This window comes from Synchiropus splendidus, chromosome 18, assembly GCF_027744825.2.
Source record: "Synchiropus splendidus isolate RoL2022-P1 chromosome 18, RoL_Sspl_1.0, whole genome shotgun sequence".
In the NCBI taxonomy this organism is placed as follows: domain Eukaryota; kingdom Metazoa; phylum Chordata; class Actinopteri; order Syngnathiformes; family Callionymidae; genus Synchiropus; species Synchiropus splendidus.
In genome coordinates, this window is record NC_071351.1 from 12240652 (window position 1) to 12264222 (window position 23571).

General features: G+C 41.7%; 2 protein-coding genes across 3 annotated transcripts; one reads left to right on the forward strand and one right to left on the reverse strand.

The window, feature by feature from the left end:
- The first annotated feature begins 4868 nt into the window (after positions 1–4868).
- snai1b (snail family zinc finger 1b) lies at positions 4869–6471 on the forward strand. Of its 2 annotated transcripts, none has more exons than XM_053849960.1 (3): positions 4869–5000; positions 5288–5812; positions 5892–6471. In XM_053849960.1, the coding sequence occupies exons 1-3, from the start codon at positions 4919–4921 to the stop codon at positions 6071–6073; spliced, it is 789 nt and encodes a 262-aa protein (XP_053705935.1). In that variant the 5' UTR covers positions 4869–4918; the 3' UTR covers positions 6074–6471. The 2 variants fall into 2 exon arrangements, with proteins under 2 accessions (XP_053705935.1, XP_053705934.1); XM_053849959.1 differs by having other exon boundaries at positions 4875–5000; positions 5276–5812.
- Positions 6472–15889: 9418 nt separating this feature from the next.
- Positions 15890–22669, reverse strand: samhd1 (SAM domain and HD domain 1). Its single transcript, XM_053849533.1, has 16 exons — positions 22371–22669; positions 22230–22296; positions 22078–22150; positions 21084–21244; positions 20491–20606; positions 20333–20403; positions 19440–19595; positions 19167–19267; positions 18984–19092; positions 18834–18925; positions 18644–18759; positions 18089–18228; positions 17840–17935; positions 17656–17760; positions 17312–17449; positions 15890–17233 (listed from the first exon to the last, which is right to left on the reverse strand). Exons 1-16 carry the CDS (start codon positions 22552–22554, stop codon positions 17093–17095), a joined length of 1866 nt encoding a protein of 621 aa, XP_053705508.1. The 5' UTR covers positions 22555–22669; the 3' UTR covers positions 15890–17092.
- Positions 22670–23571: the final 902 nt, after the last annotated feature.

The following is a 23571-nucleotide window of genomic DNA, read 5'->3' on the forward strand; positions in this document are numbered from 1 at the left end:
CTATTTAACCCTCTCACACTTCATTCTGTTGTCTAATAAAGAGTCATTTGTATTTGTATTCTTGGTTTCATTTTGCTTTACCATTTCAGCCCTGGTTTCAGCATGGATTAAAAAAAAAAAAACTCTTTATCTGGACAATGTTGCAAAGCCTGGAGTGCACAATTGATCCTGTCCCCAGCCTTGTAAACGTTTTTAAGCACACACTTTGTCATTTGGAACTCAGTCCAGGCGGTGAAAACAGAGGCCTGATCCATTCAAAACAAGACCGAGTGGTTCAACAGACAACCTGGGAGGGAAGGCAAACACATTTAGTATATTTATCTGATTTCCTCAGCGAACAAACAAAAAATCTATCCAGTTTTATTATAGTAAAATATACTCTGTGTCTGTTTAAACTGGAAACATTCTACCAGAATGAAGATTAAAACATTGTTTTCCAGAACTGATGTTACATTACATCTTTTACTGCAATAACATTACATTTAAAGTAGTGTTTTAGCATCCCCTGGGGCAATGTAGATTTTTTTTATTTTTCCCCACACAGACAGAAACTTCACTTCAGTTGAATAACTGAACTGACTAAAAAGGCAAATTATATAATACAGCAAAAAAAAAATACTGTGCAGTGAATGCTACACCAGAGAATGACTTTTGAACATCTCTATTCCGTTATTTGGTGGACTCTGCAAACATATTTCGTCAAGCACTAACGTGTCGATCCATATCATTGAAGACTCTGTCAATGACTAAGCGTGCGTTTTGATTCATTACACAGCGGGTTTGCAGTGAAGCGTCCGTACAAGGTGGGAGTGTGTCCATCCAGCCAGATCTGCATTCCTTGAGGATAATCTTATCTTCCTCCTGCTGAGTTTATGGACCCCTGAACTGTAGGCCAACACTCACAAGCTCTGCTGCCTGCATGCAGACTCATGCAGTCATCTTTCATACAGAAGCTCAAACCCAGACGTTCATCAACGCCACTCTGTTTGATGTGAGCTCTTTTTCAAATTCATCAAGTCTTCTGGAACTGGTTTGACCTGATGGGATCTCGGACACAATGCCCACTCTGCATGCTAATCACTCGTTCATCTCCCCTCAGAGTCAAACACTTTACATAGACATTTGATGTAAATGTGTCGGAGTGGTTGTTGCCTGCCTCATTCATAAACTCAAAGGTCACCAGGGCCATCAAGGGTCATCAGCATCTCTATGGAAATGTAAAGGAGGATCTTCACTGCTCTAACCAAATCACCCTTGTACTTGACACAGAACCAAAAACAACATTTATTCAAACAAAAGAGATGAAGAGGCTCTTTTCACTCACTGCAGAGGACAGCATCACCCCCACACTGAGCAGGCAGACCAGTGCTTCTGATGTCAAATACATTGAAGAATAAGGAACAACTCAGGATAAAACTATGGAATGACAGGAGTGCCAGAATTTGACTTTAACTGGAAACAAAGTGGAAATATATTTCGAAATATGTAAAAATTGGCATAAATATAGTCATCTATTAGCCTATAAGGCCATAAATATAGACAGAAATAAAATGGAAATGTGGAAAATAAATGTGGAAAAGAATGGAAAAATAACTAATGGAAATATGTGAGGGAAAAAAAGAGGAGTCTGTTGAAGCATTGTTGGGAATTAACTAGTTGGAAATGTGTATAAACAAATAAAAAAACGGACATGCATTTCCTTATCTATATTCTTATTTCTGCGTCTACTTTTATCCTTATAGGCTAATAGATGACTATATTTATTCCAATATTTACGTATTTCAAAATATATTTCCACTTTGTTTCCAGTTAATGTCTCCATTTCCAATCCCTTCTTTATCATTCACACTAGTATCTATAAATATAGACACTAAATATTGTATATTGACAACAAAAATCCTGATTGTAATAATCGAACATATGGTATAAACAGAATCATATTTGGAGTCATAACTGTGTCAAACGATCATATCATAAACATCATTGAAATACCTATGTTTACATTGCTGTAACAATAAATGCCCAATCCAATGTGAATGTATTAAATGAATCATGATTATTGCCTTTAGAATGTGGGGCTCTTTAGTCCGATACTTATTGATAATCACCATTATTTATGGGATGTAACTATTTCCCACTTGACAATGGGATCAAAAATGTACATATGTGCGGCGGTGAACCTTTGGCAGACCTTTGTGAGAACTGTGTCTGGGTCTTGCTTGAGGCGGTGGAAGAAAACATCTGTTCTTTGGAGGAAACTTTTCATGTCTCCACGTCTTCTCACTCAGGAGGACACTTTGACCCTGCTGTAACACACATTGTCTGCTCTCAGTCCCGACAGTCAAAAAGGCCAACACGGAGAACAAACCAATCCATGTGTGGATCAGATATTTTCACCCGCTCGTGTCAGGTGGATGTTTTATTTCAGAGGCTGGTGAGGTTCACCCTGCCATTTTCATGTGTTAGTTCTTCTGAACGTCACTGCAGAACCTCACATCTTGCATGACCATGTCGTGATTTTATTATTTGCCTTTTAGTTTACGGCTGTCTTGCCCTCCTGACCTCCAGTCTACGTGGCGTCGGCGTCAACAAGCATCTGACGACGTGTGAACTTTTGGGCATGCCGTGACAATGGCGCCCATAGACAGGTGCACCCCCAATAACCCACCCGGCCACCGAGGGTCTTTGCAAACTTGTCTCCCTTTGCAATGTTAAACAGGACCGGAGAGACGGTGACATTCCTGTGTGATGGGCGATGTAACACCTTGTTGCGTTCATGAATGAAGCGATAGCGAGGTGACACGGAGCTGAGACAAAGTCAACGTTACAATTTGATTCAGCGTTTTAAAGACCGCAACAACCTAAACATGGTCTAACAGTGAAATAAAAAAGCAAATTACTTAGATCTTGCCAAAGCATGGACCTCAGTCGGTGGCGAGCAGTGAGGCGTTCAAGTGCGTAAATTAAAGTTAGACCGATTATCAAGTAGAATAAAACGTTTATTTAAAATCAATGTAATCTTTTATTGAATATTACTCAAACTACTACCACCATCAACCACAAATTCTGCTGTTACTACTACTACAATAAATAAAATATTAATATTAATATCAATATAATATTATAGACACAATACATTTTATATTAATATTAAATGTTGTTTAAATAACGATCATGCACATATAACATTTTAAACGCCAAAACAAAACGTCCTAAAATATGTTTATTTTTAAAACCGCACTTTACGCCCAAAATCTCTTGATAGACTGCGTGGCAAGAATGAAACCAATTCATTCACACAAAAGCACAATTTACTTTGGAAACACGCAAGGGAAAGGCAGCAAAACGTTCAAAAATAAAAACAGACATCGCCACATCCTTCAAATAAGTGAGGTCGAAACCACATTATCATGTCTCAAATATATAATTTGTCTCTTAAATGCGGATAATACTGAAAATGAAACCATTTCCCCTCCTGATTCTTCATTGTTGAGGTTTATTACACCCAAAGGCTGAATGTTTATGACTCTGTTTGCCTCCATTAGTCCCAGTCAACTGGGTTAATTTCACTTTAGCTCACAGTGTGAGCAACCTGGAAAACAGCAGCTCTACTATTTAGGATTCGGGTTCCCTGCAGTGAGACGTGGTCAGATTGAACTGACCAGAACTGATCTAGTATTGTTGAGATGGAGAACAGGGTGTTTGTCTCTTCACCTTTTAAAAGATTTCCTTCCAGGCAGGGGTGCGTAGAGCCCCAAGCTACACCCTCATAATAAAGACACTGTGTACATGAAAATTGTGCTTTCTGGTTTAGCAGTAATCTTGAAGTGAACAAAATGCTCCTGAATTTTTTTTTGCTATGAGGGGTATTTGGATCTAAAATTTTAAAAAGTCAAGTGCCTTATTTTATTTTATTTATTTATAATTTGAGGAGGTATTGGTTAATTCAAGTACCGAAATGTAAAGTTTTATTGTAAAATGCAAAATTATTACATGCAATTCACTCAAAGCCAGAACAAGAAACAACTTCAAGCAACAGCGCATATGAATTTATATTTAAGATACCCCTCCAATAATTGTTTAATTCCGTGTTTTAGTAAGTCTGTGTGGACTCGTTTGACCATTTATTTCAGTGTTTAAAGCTACTGTTTTGCGCAATAGCCTCCACTTTATTGAAAACAGTTTTAATGGAGTGAACCAAAACCGACTACTGAAGCACATCATCCAAACGCCTCAAACGATGTTTGAACGGTGTTTTTCAAAATATAGTGCACAAAATAACTTCGGAAATAATAATACATTGGTTCTATATTTAAAGCATGGCAAGTTGATATTGCGGGAACTTGCAACAATTATATTTTTCCACTGATTTTTCCACTGTAAACTCTAATTAGATTCTCAGCAAAATATAAACTAAATATGATATTTGCGTTTTAATAAAACGTGGATTTCACCAAGAGGAGGCGCTCCAGCATCGAGTGATGAATTGTTTCAAATGAAATAAAGTGAACGCTCTTGTTTTTGGAATATGTTTGCAAAGGGAGCTAAATTCATGAAAGTAGAAATGGAGTTGAAATGTAAAGTACATGGACTGATGGCCCACTTCATTAACACCCAGACAAAAGGCGTCTGCAGGTAAACACCGGCTCATCACAGGCGTGAAATGCACAATTAGATTAGCAAGTCAGTGAGATGTTCCGCACATTGAGCACCTGCGGTGAGTGGCGCCCCCACGCATAGGGTGTGTCGGTGGGCGGAGACGTGGCCTCCCACTCCTCAGCGTCTCCTCGCTGGTCAGTATATGAGGAGGCGACTTCGCAGGTCCCAGTCATGTCGCTTCCAGCACTGCTGCTTGGATAGATCGTCACCCAGTCTCCGCGATTCCTCCTGGAACTTTTGCTTTTACTGCGACCTCAACATGCCGAAGTCATTCCTGGTCAAGAAGAGCCACTCCAGCAAGAAGCCGTATCACAGGAACTACTACCTGGAAAGTCAAACTGGTGAGTTTTCTTCTTGATCTCGAAGTTTTTTCACGCAGAACCAGAAGATGCAGGACGCAAAACACACTGATCATGGGACATTTAAATTCATATTTTGATCACATTACAGTTATTGTTTTGGTAGTTCCTACTTCTCACTCTTGCTGTTTGTTTGGTTTTTTTTTTCAATTAAAAGCTTATCACATTCATATTAGAATAATTGGATTGGATCATTTGGATGATAATCTCATAATCGATGTCATTATTTCTCATCATCATGCCTCCTTTGTTTGCAGCCTATGTTCCAGAATGTTTGCCCGTGGCCACCTTGCCAACACAGAACAATAATTCTGCCCTGACCTGCTTCCCTGGTCTCATCTTCAACTGCCTGGAAGCCCTGATAAATCCAGCTTCTCCGGCTGCGACAGAGTCTCTTCCCCCCTCACCGCATGCCCCTCTGGACCTCACCAACTCTCCGTTCAGCAGCAGCGGTGAAGAAGAAGAGGATGCCGGACGTTCTTCAGACCCACCAAGCCCGGATGTCACCCAGCCAATGTTCCACTGCATGTACTGCAGCAAGAGCTACAAAAGTCTCCAGGGTCTGACTCATCATCAGGCCACACACCACCCGGCGGCGGAGGAACCAGCTTCTCTGCCCACAGACGGCTCAGCACGGCCAGTCTTCCACTGCAAACACTGCCCAAAGGAATACACAAGTCTGGGTGCCCTCAAGATGCACATCCGGTCCCACACCCTGCCCTGTGTGTGTCCTACATGTGGCAAGGCCTTCTCCAGACCATGGCTCCTGAGAGGACACATCCGCACTCACACAGGTAAGAAGCAGCAATGCTCCGATGATCCTTTGCTTTCACCCGGATCCTTTACTAAACTGACTCCATCTTGTTCCTCCAGGTGAACGTCCATTCGCTTGTCAACACTGCAGCCGTGCGTTTGCCGATCGCTCCAACCTCCGCGCTCACCTGCAGACACACTCCGAAGTCAAGAAGTACCAGTGCACCTCCTGCTCTCGGACCTTCAGTCGGATGTCCCTGCTGCACAAACACAACTCCTCTGGATGCTGCCCTGCTCCCTAGATCCTCCACCAGATCTAGTTTTAACTTTTTTTTAAACTCACCTGCAGTGCCTTTTTTTTAATCGGAGCAGCTGGACATGCAGTTAATTCACAGAAGCTTCGTCGGTGCCGGCCGGTCCGGGACTTATTGCAGCTGTTTGGGTGTGTGGATGCCATTCCTCGCCATACTCTACATGCATACATGGCATGTGTGTGTATGAGCAAGTGTGTGTAAAGACAGCTGTCGGGCTCAGCGTGGAGGCGGGGCGCTGAGAGATGAGCTCGCTCTGGACAACACATGACCCTCCACTCACCCTGCAAGCTTCTCACATTTTCTATGCTGGACATGAATGGACCACTGACCAGAAGACACAGATTCCTTTGCCAAGTGTCTTGATGGATTTTTGTTTTTTGTAATGAACTGAGGGTTCTGTATTTTTCCTTTTGTGTAAATAAAGAGTTTTGATTACGAAAAAAAAAACATCTCTTGGTTTTACTATTTAAAAATATTTCATGTTGTTGGGTGACACTAAAATATATGAGGGCCACAAAATTGAATTAGTACCTGCATTATGATTCAAACAACAACAAACGGCAACCAAGCCTCAATTCACTAGCTGTATAACACAACTTTCAAAGTAGTAGTAAAAATGTATTTAAAATCAATAATACTGCCCCCACCTACACTACAATAACAACTATTGCAACTACTACAAATAATAATGATAATATGTCATTTTGAAGCCAACATTTAAAAACAATGTCAGGTTATATTTTACTTCCTTTAGTGAAATAATACTTCAACTATAATATTAAATGTCAACATGTCAAGTTGTCAAGTTTTTACTCACATAAATATTCACATCCGAGTCAAATAGAGTCAGGTCAAAAACAATAAACACAGTAAAGCAGAGTGTCTTTTTTAATTCTTGCTTTGATTAAATTTTGTCTTGAAACTCTGCTTCAGTTAAGTGAATGATCCTCCTTGAAAGTATAACCTCCACCAACTAATGGCATTGGTTGATCACAAATCTTGCCAGGTGACCTAGTTTTTGGCGATCTATTTGATCTGAGCAATATGTATTTACAGTGCTTGCGGGATAAAATGACTTGGCAGCCCAGATTTACACCCTCTGGCCTTGACTTTAACACAGTAGTTTTAAAGGTAGACATACACATCACCACACCCAAGAAGGGCAGAACATGAGGAACTTGAGTGTTACGTGGGAATGTCGGGTGGTGGAGGCAGTCTGCAGGCCTGACTCCACCACCAGACAGGCCCAAAACCCATCCTAAAATAGACCAGACGACGGCCTTATTTCTGTGCTTCAGTGACTCTTGATGAGGAAACCACAGGGAGCTCAAAACAAATGACAAAAGATAAGTATGATGAAAGGGGAGTCAAAGACTTGCTTTTTATTGTTATTCCAAGCTTTTGTCTGGACTTCATCTTATTAAAACTGAGCGACTAAACAAAGCTTTTATTCCAGATTTCATTTTTGAAAGGTGGTGGCCAGTTTTGTCACCTGCTATTAAACATTAATTGACTTGTTTGTCTCTCATTTTATGCTCTGAAACGTTTCATCGGGTATTGTGCGCCTCGATCAGCACTGACGTGTTCCTCAATGGTGAGATAGAGCCCTGTGTGTTCGCAGTAATGGGATGGGTTTGTGTGATGTTGAGTGATAAGGGGCTCACATGCACACACCTGCTGGGCTGGCGGGATGAAAACACAGAGGCGCACACATGTGGCCGGGTTGTTCAGCTGCAGGTGGACCAGTGAAAAGAGATTTTCATTTAATAATTCGGAAGCATGGCGAGAACAGATGGGAAACAACAAGCCATCTGGTGACCAAAGTGTGTGTTACCTTGGAGGAACTTTTGGCGAGCGAGTCCCACATACAGTCGTACATATGGCAGCAATGTGTCTGCGATCCCCACTGCCCTCCTGACCCACTCACACTGACGCCAGCGTGTCTTGGTGAGGTAACAACATGCTTCCTCCAATCACTCTCAGCGATGAGAGGTGGACGCTCGTGTGTGTGCATGTGTGTGAGGATCGGGTTGCGGGACCTGACTTGCCCAGTATAAACAGCCACTCCAATGATGCACATATGCCAACACACACTGGAAATAGACTCCCATCAAAGAGAATTTCAAGTTATTCAGACTACCTCCTGGGGCTTTCAGGAGCATGGGGCAGGGCACTTTTAAAAAGGGCTCGTACTGCAACAAAAATACGCGTCAATAGTAAGAAAATCTCAATGAGCAAACGCTAATATGCGATGTTTATGACCGTGTAAAATCAGTGAAAGCGGTAAGAGTGCATCACTTTTCACCACAGGAGTGTGTAGGCGGCGGTCTATGACACCGTTGCTTTGAGGCAGTGATATCACTGAACCTGTCACTCCAAGTGTGCGCACCTTTGTAATATCATATTAGTCCCCTCAAAGCGTTTTAGTGTTTGCAGCGTCGCACACGCGGCCCCTGACTAATGTGACATTCCTGAGCCATTAGTGACAGTCATACAATCCCGCCGTCCACCCGACTGCATCTCTGCAGAGCCAGGAAATCATTTCATCTTCCCGTAACCGGGTTAAATCCATTCATTCGTCTGTTTACTGCAAACCTGTCCAAACATCTCCGGTGATGTCAGCCGATTCGCCGAAGCCACAAAATGAAGGCTGGGATTTTGTTTGGTGTGTGCAAAAGCCGATGTTTGAGAATTCGCAGCTGGAACTGTTATTCTGCTGTGGTGTGGAGTTAGTCATGTGACAGCGCGATTAACTTGTCTTCCCTCACATGTTTGGTGTCGTGCTTAAAAACTGAAATTACAGTTTTCTCGCTCGACTGTTTTGGTTGAGTTGGTGCATGCAGGAGTTGATAGAAAGCATCTGTCTGCAACTCCAGCTGTTTGTGTGTATACAGTCATACAGTCTGTGTCAGCTGATGTCTCCTCCACACGTCCAGCAGTAAAAAGGTTCTACATCCGCCAATATTTCTGGGCTGATTCACCACAGGATCAGATTTAAGCCAGGAGGGTTCAATCGCTGGGTTAAAGTTTCAAACACTCTTACACAACGGCCCTCCTACGCCGTGTCATTGTCCAAGAGTCAGAGGTAAAATCCTGGAGCTGCGTCTTCACACCCCCTCCGCCTCTGCAACTGTCTCAGAATGAACGTTCACCTTGTTTCTTGAATAAGAAACCAAAAAATAGCAAGCTTAATACACATCTGGGTTGCAATGAAGACGGCTCCTTCTTGTGTGAAGTGGACATTCTTCTTGAAATTGTGTGAGTATGTGAGTGGTTGTCTGCCTTTTGTCCAGGGTGTCCCTGACCTCTGACCTCATAGATAGAGTCCGGCACCAAAGCAGTACCAAATGAATAAACAAATGATGTCAAACACCCATTTTTTGTGTGTAATATTTCAAATATTTGTGACTCATATTGTGCCTTTTGTTCTCCTTCATGCGTATTGCATTAAAGTACCACCTCATTCTTCAATATTGCTTGATTCAGATACTTTATATGAACCCCAAAATACCAAAAATACATAATTTGTACTTGTGGAATTTTCTTTTTTATTATTTGCATATTTATACAACTTAAATATTATATTTTCACCTTTTAAAACAGATCAAAAGATTAAATATATATATTACTCTGATGAATTATTTAGCATTTTCTTCTCTAACATATGTGTATATAAGTACATTTTAAGCAGATTTATTTCAGGAAGGTGGCGTATTGGAGATGATAGTGTGTTGTAATTGGACTTTGGGGGTAAAGGTGGGGGTGAAGTGTCGTGTGCTGAAGAATGAGCCGTTCTGTTTATCACATCAGCAGGGTGCCGAATTTGCTGAGGAATGCCACATGTTGCAATGTGGAGCTGATCGATGGCGAGCCGGTCGTGAGTGCGCTGTCTTGGTAGATCTGTCTTGATTCTGGAATCAAGAGAATGAAGTCAAAAAAAAAAACTAGTCAGGATAAAAGGCGCTTCAGAGCTCCTGCTGATCTCTTCAATAAAGTGTGTTTGTGTCAAGTTTCTTCCCAAAACACAGACCCGTTGTGTCCCACGGGGTCAGGGGCCACAGGATGAGCCATAAAGGGACATGATGGCAAACAGATGAGACTTTTGTGTCACCCTCAGATGCACTCACAAAACTTCATTCTGAAAATTAAGTTCCATTCTTTTTTCCCAGGAGGCATATCAATGAAAAGGGGATTTTTTTTGTGACACACATTGCTGTTGTTGAGAAGCACATGATCGAAATAGAAACACAGAAGCGGTGGCGGGATAATTTAATTCATAACATTCCCGGCAAATCCAATTTTCCAATGGGGATTCACTCTCCGTGCTAGTGTGGAACCACTGTAAATGTTGGGTAGATTCTTCAGCGACTGATCTAATAAAAGCACCTGACCTTTAAGTATCTAAAATATAAAGGAAGTGACTATCATTCGCTTCCTGTCAGCATTTGAATCACCACCTTTGGGTCTGAGGTGTCTCTGGATTGCTCAAGAGTTGGAAGGCCATTGGACTAGAGCAGAACTGCACCTCACACCAGCCTTGGAGGGAGAAGAAGCCTGAAGACAGAAGCTGCGCTAGCTCCAGTCAGGTTGCCCTGGCGAGGTGCCTGTCCACCTGGGAGGAAGCCCCGGGACAGACCGACCTCTGAATGCCTCACAATTCTCCCAGCTTAGATAGTGGAGGTTCTGTAAAAAAGGTATGTCTGGGCTGCTGTATTCAGCAGATCTAACATCGCAGTAGCTAGTTCCAAATACTGAAAAATAAACTCACAACTTTTCAACCTGGCCACAAACAATCACAGCCAGGAAACTCTCTCTGCAGCGGTAACATGACCGTGGCTTCGAACACTTCGCTTCACTGATTTGCACACCTTCATTCAAGTGAAAAAAGGGCGGGCGGAGGGGTCTGAATTATAGGGGGTGTTTGAAAGGAGACCCTGGGTGACTTTAGACTTTAATTTGAAGATAACGAAAGTGCTTTCAGGGACAAAAAGGTGTTCCAACACGACTCAGAAACGACGACAAACCACACAGATAGTTGCCCTGCAAGTCGTGACACGAGTGTCTGTGTGAGAGTGTGAAGTGTCGCTGTGAAGCAGGTGCTCTGGGAAAGAATGAAAACAGCGTCACGGGTATCAAAATAGACCCGTGGTGTTTCAGCAGCACAGCAGATATTTTATATTCTGATTCACTGCTTTCATGTGTGTCATCCTCTCTTGCTCACCACAGGTATTCAAGCCCCTGAGGTGCTGCTGAGAGGTGCAAGGTGCACTTTTGTCCTCCTGTCAGGGCCTGTACGGGCCTGAGGCGGGGGGTGCCAGCTGAAGGAGCGGGACACCTCTATTGTCCCGACACATTCCTGTCCGCGAAGAATATGGAAAGGAGAAAAGGGAGGTGGGGGGGGTTAAGACTGAGGTGGGGTCTTTTTTTGACACTGTGTATGCACAGATTGCCTTCACTCTCCTCCTCCTGCCTTGTCACGTCCCAGGAGGAGCCGCAGGGCGGACACATGTACCTGCCTGAAATCCACACCCCGGGGGCCAGACGCCTATCTGCCCTAAACCCCAGAAACGCAGCATGTGCCACACACAATGGTGTCTGCTTACGGCCCACGTTGAGGAACCCGTCTCACCCACAACATGTCTAACATCACTGATATGTGCGCTCCTTTTTTTTTTTTTTCAAATCTGAGTGTAGTGGTGATCCACGTCCATCTGCCTCCACAGGTATAAAATGTCTGAGACAGCTTGTGGAGATGTCATCACACAGGCCCAGATGATGTCACATTGTTTATCAGACAGAGAGTTGGGAGTTCTGGTTTCAGCAGGGACAGCTGTGTGGACACTCAAGAAGCACAGAGTGCTCCCCCTCTTCCTCATCGCTCCGTCACAGCTCAGCAACCTGCCTTCCTCCCGAAGCGCCAGGTTTTTGTCAGGTCTGTGCACAGACGAGGGGGACAGGTGTTTGGGACAGGAGGTGCCGTGTGGCCCCCGGGGGTGTGGTCAGGTGGTGGCACACCTGTCCCTACTTGTTCCAGAGGGTCCAGTTACATGCAAGAGCCGGACTCTGCTGCCTGCCACGAGTATTTTGGGCAGTTTGAATCTTAACTTAATTCTCACTATTGAAATGTGAGTCAACATGTAGAAGTGTTGCTACCAACTGTGGATGAAACTATAATATTATTCAGGTCGGCACCAGCATTCCTGTGGCTCTGTGTCTTACACTCCAACTGCACCACGAGTCTCATGGTCTCTTCCATAGGACAATGATGAGATTAGATCAACATTGTTGGTATAAAACGTTTAGAACCAAGTATCTTAAATAAATGGAAGAATATGTATCCATTCATCGATGCATTTCCAGAAACACTGACTTCCCTCTTCCAGCACAGGGAGACTACACAGGTGCTCTTCTGGTGTGCAATGCTGAGCACCTTCGAGACACTCCCAGATGACCAAGCTTGGCAGTAATCCAAGTCATGTCTGATGTTATTTGGTCGCCTCTCTGGTCTTAGGAAGGTTACAAGTCTGTCAAAAAACAAATTCATACGTCATGATGTGAGTGTATGGAGATTTATTTGTTTGTAAGCGAGAGAAGGAGAATGGGTGACGAGAGAAAGGGAGGGCGAGGTCAAAGCAGCCTAAAGGCCATTGTAAATTCCTCGCTGGCTCAACCAAAGACATTCTTCTCTGCTGTTTTTCTTTCTAATCTGGATGCTCAGATTACCAGCTAGAGGGCCCGAGTGGCACGCACACACATGTGCCCAAACACGCTCAAACACTCCTCGCCACTGTCCAGCCCCGCGAGCCAGCGGGAGGCCACCAACTTTTGAATGACGGTGTGTTTGCCTCATTGAAATAAAAAGCGCTGAACACACTGAAGTCATTACCTGAGAACCTGCATTTCTGAAAGACAAGGAAAACAAACCCCCCTGCGGAGAATGCTGAGAGGATTCACACATGACAGCCCCCATGTAGTGCCACACACATTTGAAGGAGACCCCCAATAAAGCTTGAGGAGCCCAATAAAGCTGTTCCAGATGTGCCCATATCAGTGGCGATGCCACAAAGGGTTTTGACACACATTATATCAAGTTTTTCAACATAAATAAATATATAAATTATATGTATTTGTAAAATTCTCACAACATTAAGAGCTAAATATCAAGGTGGATAGTTGAATATATATATATATATATATATATATATATATATATATATATATATATATATATATATGTACATGATAAAATTACTGATGTTATTTGTGATTGATATATTGATGTTATTGTGTCATACAAACACATCGAGAGCTCCTAACAGCTGGACAATCCCAGCAGGTCAGGGTGACGGCATGGCTGGGGCTGAGGCCCCACGAAGGTGCTTCACTGGGGGGCCGAGACCACCTGTCACCGCTCGATCCACCAGACTATCAAATCACAGTCTCCGTCGCCACATTCAACCCTCAAGCCACTTTCCGACTCCTGATCCAAGTCGCGTTTATCTCCGTATCACTAAGTTTAAAGAGACCAAACGTTTTTTTTCTTTTTGGATTATATTTAAAATGTTGTCATCACAATATCAACTGCTACTTCATTTTAAATCTATTTTAAAATTTAATTTATCCCAATTATTCATAGCTTAAATATCCTCAAGGGTGTTGTTCTAATATTACTCATGCATTTATTATGCAATTACACATTTTTTTATTTACAATGGCATTGCAAAAATTGTTTAAAAAATTCTCACAAAAATAAATGGGGAAAGGTGGATAGTTGGAAGAAAAATTTTATAAATAAATAGAAGGAAAATATCAAAATATAGTTGTGATTATATTGCAAAAATCTTTATTTATTTTTATTATTAGATGTTATTAATTTATTGACAATAAATGTTGCATGTTATCATGAATAAATGTAGAATGATTAATCATAAAATGGGAAATATGGTGCTGTAATATAGGACAATATTTGATGTCTTCTATTTTCACCTTTGCTAAAATTTGAATGGAATGATTTCTTTTTCAGTGTTCTGTATAAAAAAAAAATCCCTGATGTCTTGGGATTCACATGCTGCCCTTGAGGTTACCTACAACTGTGCTTCCCATGAACCTAAAAACAGCTGATGAATATCACAAAAGCGAAAATGAGCAAACAAAAAGAAGCTATTCCTGATTCACACCTCACTCGGCTGCAGCAGCAGGAGGTTCGACGCTTGAACAGGTGTGTGAGGAAGGGAAGAGAGTGAAAGATGAAGGGAGAAGAGAGAGCGCCAGCACCTGTTTTGTGGGACTCTCATGCCTTCCTCCGGCGGGCTGAGGCTTGCACTGCCTCGCCCGAAAACAACACATTCAAGTCTGATCGCCTGCTCAGATATGTGGGAGAGTTCCACGGGAGATCAACAAGACCTGGAGCGAAGGATGAGAACCGGATGATAAGTAAAGGGGTAAATAAAGAATCTGACCTTTGACCTTCCTGTAAAGGCTCATTAAAATATCACATTTTCCACCATCATCCCAGTAATCCAGGGTCGCTGGGCTGAGCTTTCACCCAGTGCTTTCTCTTCTGGCTCCTTCTCTCTTAGGATGACCAGTTCAAGATGTTTGGGTTAAGACCACCTCATGTCTGACTTCTTCACCCACAAGTCACCGGCGCTATCACACGCTGATAAATATTCTACCCATCACAAGAGTCACTTGTCATCACTTGTTTTTATCACTTTCTCAATCAAAACATCTGTGGAATTTACCTTACAATTCACAAAGCCACAAATGACAAGCAGGTGCTGTTATTCTTAAAAGACTCCCCACCATTAGCCAAACTGACCACCACAACAGGTTTGGAGGTTCCTCACTCATCTCCCCAAACACAGTGGTCCTACAGAGCTCATTAACCTCCCGGTGAAGGGACTGGGGAGGGGGGGGGCCTGGGGCATCAAAGTGGCAGGATCACTGCAGACTCACCCAGCAATCCTACTCTGGGGGTCTGGAGCCGCAGCGTCTCACCCCCTAATGAGAGGCCATGACACGCACACACATCCACACACAGTTTAACCCCTCAGGACCAGCTGGAAAAGAGAGTCTGACATGCCTGTCTTAACCCCCCTGCAGCCCCCTCCTCGACCAAACTCCACACATTCCAGTGGGAGAGCAGACCGGTCACCGCTGTCCAGTTGGGAAAGGTTTCACCTCCAATTTGGACCCTAGGGAAGATCAATACTCAAGACAGCGAGATGTATTACCCGCACATATGTGACGCTTCAGTTCCATTTTTTTTGTGGTAAAACTGAATCAAAAACTAAAATATCTCAGTCTATATATTGTATAAATATTGGAATTAAAATGCTTTTGTATGAGAAATTTTACATTGAAATTTAATTGTCCTTAAAATGAAATAAAAAGTTGTTTCAACTTGTGACACATTGCTAGACCTATGGCGACCAAAGCGAGGGAGGAAGGAAGGCAAGTGCAGCAGAGGGGTGAGGAAGGGGAGGGAAGAGGCACCTTGCAACAGCTGGTCTCAATTATCCATGGAGGGGCTGCTGAGTGTACAGGAGTGTGTGTATGTGTGTGCAAGGTTGCGGCATCACAGAGGGGGGGCTGAGACCACTGGCGCCAGAAGGGGAGCCACAGGTCACAGAGGATGAAGATTATAAAAATACTAGCAGCCTGTCGGCCTTGTCCTGCCAGCAGTGTGTTTGTGTGTGTGTGTGCGACGCAACATTTGTGTTATTGTTTTTAGAAGCTTGCTCCACAATTCCATCCATGTAATGACAGTAAGCATTGCCATCATCTGTCCACAGTCAGTCAACGGTGATCTCATCTTTCATCATTCACAACATCACTGTTCTCCGGGTTGAGCAACACAGAGTCAAAGGCTTCCATTTGATTCCACTTGAGAACAATAGTCTCTCATTTAGCAGTGCGGATCCTCATCCCTGCCATCACACTCAGGAGCTGAGACTCAATGAAACCTACAGATGACGTCAACATAGTAGGACATAGCACAATAGCGCACCCTTGTGTTCAACAATGATCACTACAATCATAATCGTATTCGTCGCAATGATAATCTGCAATTCTGATAAATTAATGCACTACAAACAGTCGTGACTTGATCCAGCAAAAAAAATTAATAAAGCAAAATCCATAATATGATTTATATAGGTAACCTGAAACTATATCCATGACATAAAAGGTGAGGAACTTCGCAGATGTGAATTATTTTAAGTCAGAGCAAAGAAATTAACAAATAAAAATAAGAGATTAAATTCAGAATGAGATGCAACACACATTTATGTCAAATAATACTGAGATAAACACAAAATAAACTCACTGGTTTTCAATGGCTTGGCTTTTCCAAGATATTCCTGCCACACACTCATATAAAAACCTGAGATTATTTTTTAAATGATAACTCAGTTTTATAAAAAAAAAAAAATCTTCACACACTTTTTTCTGAGATATTATAACAGGAACAATATTTAGTCTCTTCAAGAACACACAGTTGTCACACACATGGTACCAAAAAGAAGCAAATGAAACTGCTAGATAATAAGAGAATTGGATTACTAAAATGAAGATAGATTTCTTTGTGTGAAAACAGAACCTCCAAACAAGCAAGAGAAGCAGCCATATACACTTAAACAATCATGATTCTTTAAGTGAGGGAAATAAAAATTCCAAACATGAATGAAGCAAAATATGTAACCTGCAACTTGACTGGACACATGGAACAGAGATGCTTGTGCAAAACTTCAATAGGAAGATTTAAATTTACTACGTTAAAACAAATAACATTAAACATTCACACACCCTGATTTAAATATGAAAATAAACAAATTTGGATTGTAAAAATAATTTGGTAAAAACCCTGAGTCAGCACTCCCTCTTCATAGCTAATATATATTTTCTATATAAACTTGCTGCACAGCAGAGCAAGTAGTAAATATAAAAACATTCCCTAAAACCAGTTTTGCACATGTAACAGATAGATTTGCGATTTCTTTGTGCTTATTTAAAAAGCTGACTTTTGACTCTCTTCCGCGCACTGTTGACGTTTCTTGCGCTGTCATACTCAGCATCCTCATCCCCAGTTTGGTTTCCCCAGTCAGGTTTCAGAGGAGTCAGCTCAGGTGCAATGATGTCACAGTTCTGTCGGAGGCAAATAGTGGTTTTTATCATGCTAAAATTTACTCTCGCCGATAACATTTGTTATCCGGTGCACCTTACCTTTGGTTTGGAGAAGTTTCGGTCAATGCACCACTGGACAAAGTGCTTCTGTGCGGCCTCTAGACTGTCACTGTCAGTTTTCTTGCAGTACACCCGAATAAGTTGCTCTGCGAAGCGCTCTGGAAGCAGTTGAGACACCTGACAAGGGAAGAAAGTAGTTTAGTGAAATGTAAATGATACAATTTTGAGCTTTAGTTTCACAGTGAAATACAACAGCGGTCACAAATGTCTTGCTTTGTCATTGATCAAACAGTGTTCATGATATTTATCCCAATTTGGGCTACATTTGCACCAACAATTCAAAGTGAACATGTCTTTGTAGAGAAAGTGCTTTTTTCCCCGACCTGGTTTTTGCGTATCTTAATGGCAACGGTTGGATCAGCCTTGCAGTAGAACCGAACCTTGTCGATGGGGTTCTTGTATTTCATCCCATAATCCATGCAAGCCACCTGTGGGTGAAGATGAGTCACTCACCCAGGGATATTTTACTCAAATATTACTTGGGATATCATAAGTTTGAAAGCTCACAGTAACAACAAAATCTTCTGGCTGCAATCTGATATCGAGAGAGCCAGTTTGAGGGTTGGATTCAGACAATTCTTTGGCCCAGTCATGGATCTTTCCCTAGAATAAGAGAAGCTCTTGTTAGATCATGAGACAGGGGAATCATTGCATCACAGCACAGCATCCTTATTCAGTACGACTTCCTGTAAACTGGTCCGGAACGTATTCGATTGATCCTGATAGCAGCAAATTAAGAAGAAAAAAAACACATACCCTTGTAACAGTGAGTGGGGTCTCTGACTGCGTTTGGCCCAAACATTTGTAGAGGCGGCGGTAAACAACATTGCGGAGAATCTCTCTCGCTTCATGGAGCTCTGGGGAAGACGAGTAAAGAATTTGCTCGAACACACGGTCTAGAAAAGGAAACACAAACATGCAAGTCAGTTAACATTCATTTTTATGACATAAATAATCTGGAAAATAACCGAGTTGGCCCCAATAAAAACATATGTGGAACTCAAATTTTGCTTTTATGGTGGCCCGTTGGCTCAATTTCATCCATAAATATGACACTGACACAGCGACCTCTGCCGGTTCCAGGGGTGGTATTACGTTGATTTTCATGACGATTTGCAAATGAATATTGCAATTTAAACCATAGTTCAGGTTAAGGGACAAATTATGATGCCATCTAATGCATGGAATTTTTGCCAACAACAATCTGTGTGTGTCGTTTTGAAAAAGAGTAAATAAAAAAGAATGGAATTAATGCAAATGTGTGTTGTATAACATGTCTTGTGTGTGAACATATGAACAAGTTGTGTTTACCTGTCAGTTTGGAGTAAGCCACCATGTCATCTATGGATTCCGAGAGACAGAACATTTTGCCATTTGAGCCTTCCACTTTGATGTGCTTATCTGCTTTCAGTAAGGCCTCCGTGATCCTGCACATGACACAGAACGTCACTTTGTGATGCAAGCTAAAGAGAATAAATGACGGAAACAAGAGGCTGCTCACATGTACTCGATTATGGCGCCTACTTTGTGCTGGTAGGCCCTTCTGTGGAGGCAGTTCCTTGTGTGGAACATGTCGTAAATATTTCCCACTTCCTGTGCATAAGATACAACAGTTTAAACAATAGAATTTAAAGGAAGTGAAATCCAGTACCTTGTCTCTAGTGCAGATCTGTTTCTGTCCATCCACATCACACACACGCGCAAACTTCAGAAAGCGGCGGTAGTCAAAGTTGTTCTGGATGCCCAGGTGGTGACAGTCTCTGAGATGAGGTGCAGCACATTAATATAATGAGAATTTAAGGACAGTGATTTCTGAGACCAAATGAAACCGAACCTGGCAAAATAGTCCCACTTGTCGACGTCAATTCCATTTTTCTTGTTGGCCACTATCTCATAGAGGAAGGACTTGCTCTCTGGTCGACCTTTGTATGGCCACTGAAATAATGACAGCACAACATTGGACACCGCTAGCTGCAGTTTTACTGTACATCAAACTCGATCACTTTGTGAGTAAACAAGATACTGGACTGCTGTACACTCGAATGATATATGACATGTCAAGCTTTCACACTTAAATTGAACTACCAGCTTCATGAGTGACACCTACCTGACCCTCAGACTGATCACTGTCTTGAGGTCCTGCTATCTGCTCTTTGATAAAGTCCATGTCTTCAGGAAACACCAGGCCATGACTCTCCATCAATGGCCTCAGGTCATTGTCATTCACCAGATAGTCAAACATGCTGAGAGAGGCGTTTTCATGCTGCAAGACAGTGGATGTTACTGGATGTTACTGACCACAGCTGGGAAACGAAAGCATGATGACTAATATAGTAGCATGATGACTAATATAGTAGCCATTCTATATTATCACGCTGATGTTTGCTATGCGTCAGTTATGTAATGACTGTGTAGGTTTTCACAAACCTTATCAGAAGCAACCAGCCATGTGCACACCTTACATGCTAGGCCACAAATCCACGTGTTGAAGTCTTACATCACACTAGGATTGAACTGACTTACTTAGTAAAGGTTGGTTGGATCATGGATGCTGATGTTTAAGCTTCCATATTGGATTTATTTCTTCATAGTCTTCATGTGTGACCAATTCATTTAAATTTTATCATGTATTTTAAGTTGCGTCTCTCTTTAAAAACATCCAATGTGTAATATTATCAACAACTTACCGGGTGACTATTACTTAAGCCAGCCTTTAATAACATATCTTAGTAAGACTTGATGTAATGCACTCTTGTTATCAATGTTTTTAAACACACTGCACATCTGCATTCATAAACAAAGATAACACAGAGCGTCTCAGAATAACTAAACTGGTTCTTAATACTTCACTATTGTGTTGGGAAACTGTTGTCTTTATTGGATTATAGCATATTGATTTATATTAGAATAAGAAGACTTTATCTGTGTTCGTTATTTCCCTTTTTATTTGCATTCGAATGAACACCCTGAATTACGAAAGAAAAAATATTCAAATCTTACCTTCCATTCACAGTTGGGCCGAGCTTTAGGTATGAACACACCATCAAACATATGAGAAAATGGCCCATGTCCTGCGTACGAGAGAAAGCTTTTGAGTGGACTTTCAAAAACTAAAACAAGATAGATCCTTTAAAGATTCCATCTGAAGCACTGCTTACCTAAATCATGGCAAAGCCCTGCGATCTGCACACAAAGGATGTCTCTACGAGAGATGAGAAGCTCAGGCTGTCGCTCATTCAGTGCTTGCACAAGTTCTCCAGCTAGGTGTCCCACTCTGAGAACAGAAGTTATAAATGCTTTAGATATTTGCAAAACAAACAACAAGGTGTTTTAAATGAGATTCTTTTGCATAGTTGCTTAACTATTTATCCAAATGAAATAATAGCGATAATAGTGAATTTTTTCTTTTCTTTATTTCATTGTCAGAAGAGATGGTGACGCTTGACTTTGCAGCGCTTGTTGATGCATTGATAATAACAGCAACGTTTAAGAATGGGGAACACAACTATTAGTATACCAAGTACGTGCTTATTTTCTGTAAATAACCAGGAATTATGGTATTGTTTTGAGTGATCTTTCAGTGACCATTCCTGGAAAATATAGTCTGTCTTAAAAAGACTGTAATCTGTACTTGAAAGTGATACATTACAGACTGATATGTTGCGAATACACATATGAATAAGTCGTTTATTTATGGTAATATCTGCTGCCTAATCTAAAGTGTAACCATGATAACATTCAGATACAGTACCCGATGGAGTGTTCAAACCGGTTGTGTGATGCTCCGGGAAAAACAAAGTAGGTGCCTCCCAGCTGCTTGATGTTTCGAAGTCTTTGGAACTGCGGTGTGTCAATGATTTTAATGAGAAGCGGGTGCAACTCAACATGTCCATGAATGGGATCATTGAAGACCTTAAAAAAGAGAAGTGATGAATTCATTGAATAGTTAGTAACCTTGGTATCGTATGCTAGCTCGTGGTTTTTTTTTTTTTTTTTAATCTCGCACTAAGACATATTAGTAGTCATGGAACAGCAGCAAGTCTGAACAGAATCTTAGTCATGTCATGGAAGCAAGCTCAGAGGATATAAATAGATGTTGCAACAGGAACAACATGGCTGGCTGCTGGGCTTGACCGCCCGATTTTAATCTGAAAATAAAGTTAGCACTGAGATAGGAGTGTGGAGCTTGGAGAACACCCGTCACAAGAGATGCCAGTAGAGACAAAAATATTTTAGTTATGGAAGTTATGGAAAAATAGTGAACAAAATAAGTTTTAAAATAACAAGATCCGACAATAAGGGATCAAAGAGATGACAACTATTCTTGTACTCAATAATTCCTAATGATTCATGTCATTTTTATTGAATGTTATTCAACATTAAAACCAGAAGAAACATCCTATGAAGGACGACAAGGGCCCGAGAGGAGACATATGCTAGTAATGTGTACATCATTATATGTAATTATGAGTGCAAGACCTGACTTCTCATACTATGTATTTATGACAAGTCAAGTCAGTAGACTATTAACAGTCAAGTCAGTGGATGGATGTTGAGAAGTAAGGATTTTGGCAAAGCGATAATTTGACATTTATGGGAGCCAATGCACTGCTAAACCCCAGACCATGGTTCTCAACAGAGACAGTGGATGGTTTTTCAGGTCTGCTGCAGGTCATCAATGAGAGTAGGTGAGCAGGAAAGTCTTAGATTTATAGAATATATGAAAGAAGAACACAAAATGTTACCTTATTGTTTTGCACGTCCACCTGCCACAGCTTCCGGATACTATGAAGGATCCTCAGGCGATCCCCGATACGTCTAAAATCCGGGCCAAAAGTCAGTGTAATATGCCCGGGTGGATAGATCAAACAGGTTTTCAGACAGGTTTTATACTTACTCAATACCAAGTTTGTCCAGCTCATTCTCACCGAGGTATCTCAGTCCCACGCCCGTGATTTTCTCCTCTGAAGGGCGCAACAATACACGTAAAACAGAAGGTTCTGGGTGTCAACCGAAACACACCAATGCAGACACTCACCTCGAAATAAACTCTCCCACTCTCCGAGACCCTCCGTCCGCAGATATTCACACGTCTCTTCGACACCCCATTGTATGTATTCGGACGGTGGCACCCCCAAAACCACCGACACCTTCTTGTCTGGTGTTTTGAAGGCATTCGTCTCGATGTCCGCAGTTTCCAACGTTCGTTTCCGACTTGCCATACCGATTGCTTGAAGTAGTATCCGAAGACAATTCAGCTTTTTGGATGAAAACCAAGTCAGCAGCTGAAAGCAGTTCTGCGCTCACTTGGGTGCCGATGAAAATACCCGGGTTTTGTGTCTTCACCGGGTAGCAAAGTTTTGATGGCGTAATAAGTAGTTCCTCTATTTGTCCTTCAAAATAAAATTAGCTCAACTTAACACTTACTCAAAGACAGTTTTCCTTCCAAAGTTGACTTATTCAGACAACATTAATAGTAATAAAAAGTTTTTACGCTCGTTGTACTCTTGTGATTTTGATGTTGCGACAAGAATTATTCTTTCACCGTCGTTTTATTTTACCGCAAACATTCAACTTCCTAAGTATTTTCGTTCTTAGCAATGCGGCATGTTGTCATTTGACGTGATGGGCGGGGCGAAAGTGGACAAACTAGTTTTTTCCCTGACGAATAAATATTGGCCGAATCCATCAAAGTGATTTAAATTGGATTGCCAAAGTGTCTGTGTGGGTTTTTTATTTGACACGAGTGGATCACGGGGAACGACTGCGAATGCAGTGTACTGGCTCAGATCCGTTCTGTTCCTCAATGTTCTGATAAGCAAATGAAGATCGTTGACTCAACAAATGTTTATTCTCTCTTCTGGTTGCCTTTAAGACGTGCGATTTATTTCAGTGAAAAAATCACCTGGGGCTATTTAACAAGTTACCCGGATTACACAAAATACAAAAAATATGCCCCCACAAAAACTGGTATTTCAGGCCCCAGCATGCTTGCTGTAAAGCTTATAACGCAAATTATAATTATTGTCCAAATGTTAAATGCTCTGGTAACCGCACCGCAGGCTGTTTGACGTATGTAGTAGTGAAAACGTTTCGAATAAATTGTTGTGATTGTGGAAATATCCCTTCTGCGAACATCATGCTCAATGTGACTACTCTAAAAATGTTTTTTCCCCCGCATGTTCTCATCATTTTGATGCTTGCCTTTGCCTGCAGTTTGTTGCTGCATGGACGTCAGT

Excerpts from the sequence above, each read along its gene's own strand:
- samhd1 (XM_053849533.1), bottom strand. The coding sequence starts at position 22,554 with ATGGCAAGTCGGAAACGAACGTTGGAAACTGCGGACATCGAGACGAAT. Across the intron at positions 22,297-22,370 it reads GTGGGAGAGTTTATTTCGAG|AGGAGAAAATCACGGGCGTG; the intron begins GTGAGTGTCTGC and ends TGCGCCCTTCAG. Across the intron at positions 17,234-17,311 it reads GAAACTTCTCCAAACCAAAG|AACTGTGACATCATTGCACC; the intron begins GTAAGGTGCACC and ends TGCCTCCGACAG.
- snai1b (XM_053849959.1), top strand. The coding sequence starts at position 4,919 with ATGCCGAAGTCATTCCTGGTCAAGAAGAGCCACTCCAGCAAGAAGCCG. Across the intron at positions 5,001-5,275 it reads CTACCTGGAAAGTCAAACTG|CCTATGTTCCAGAATGTTTG; the intron begins GTGAGTTTTCTT and ends CTTTGTTTGCAG. Across the intron at positions 5,813-5,891 it reads ACACATCCGCACTCACACAG|GTGAACGTCCATTCGCTTGT; the intron begins GTAAGAAGCAGC and ends TTGTTCCTCCAG.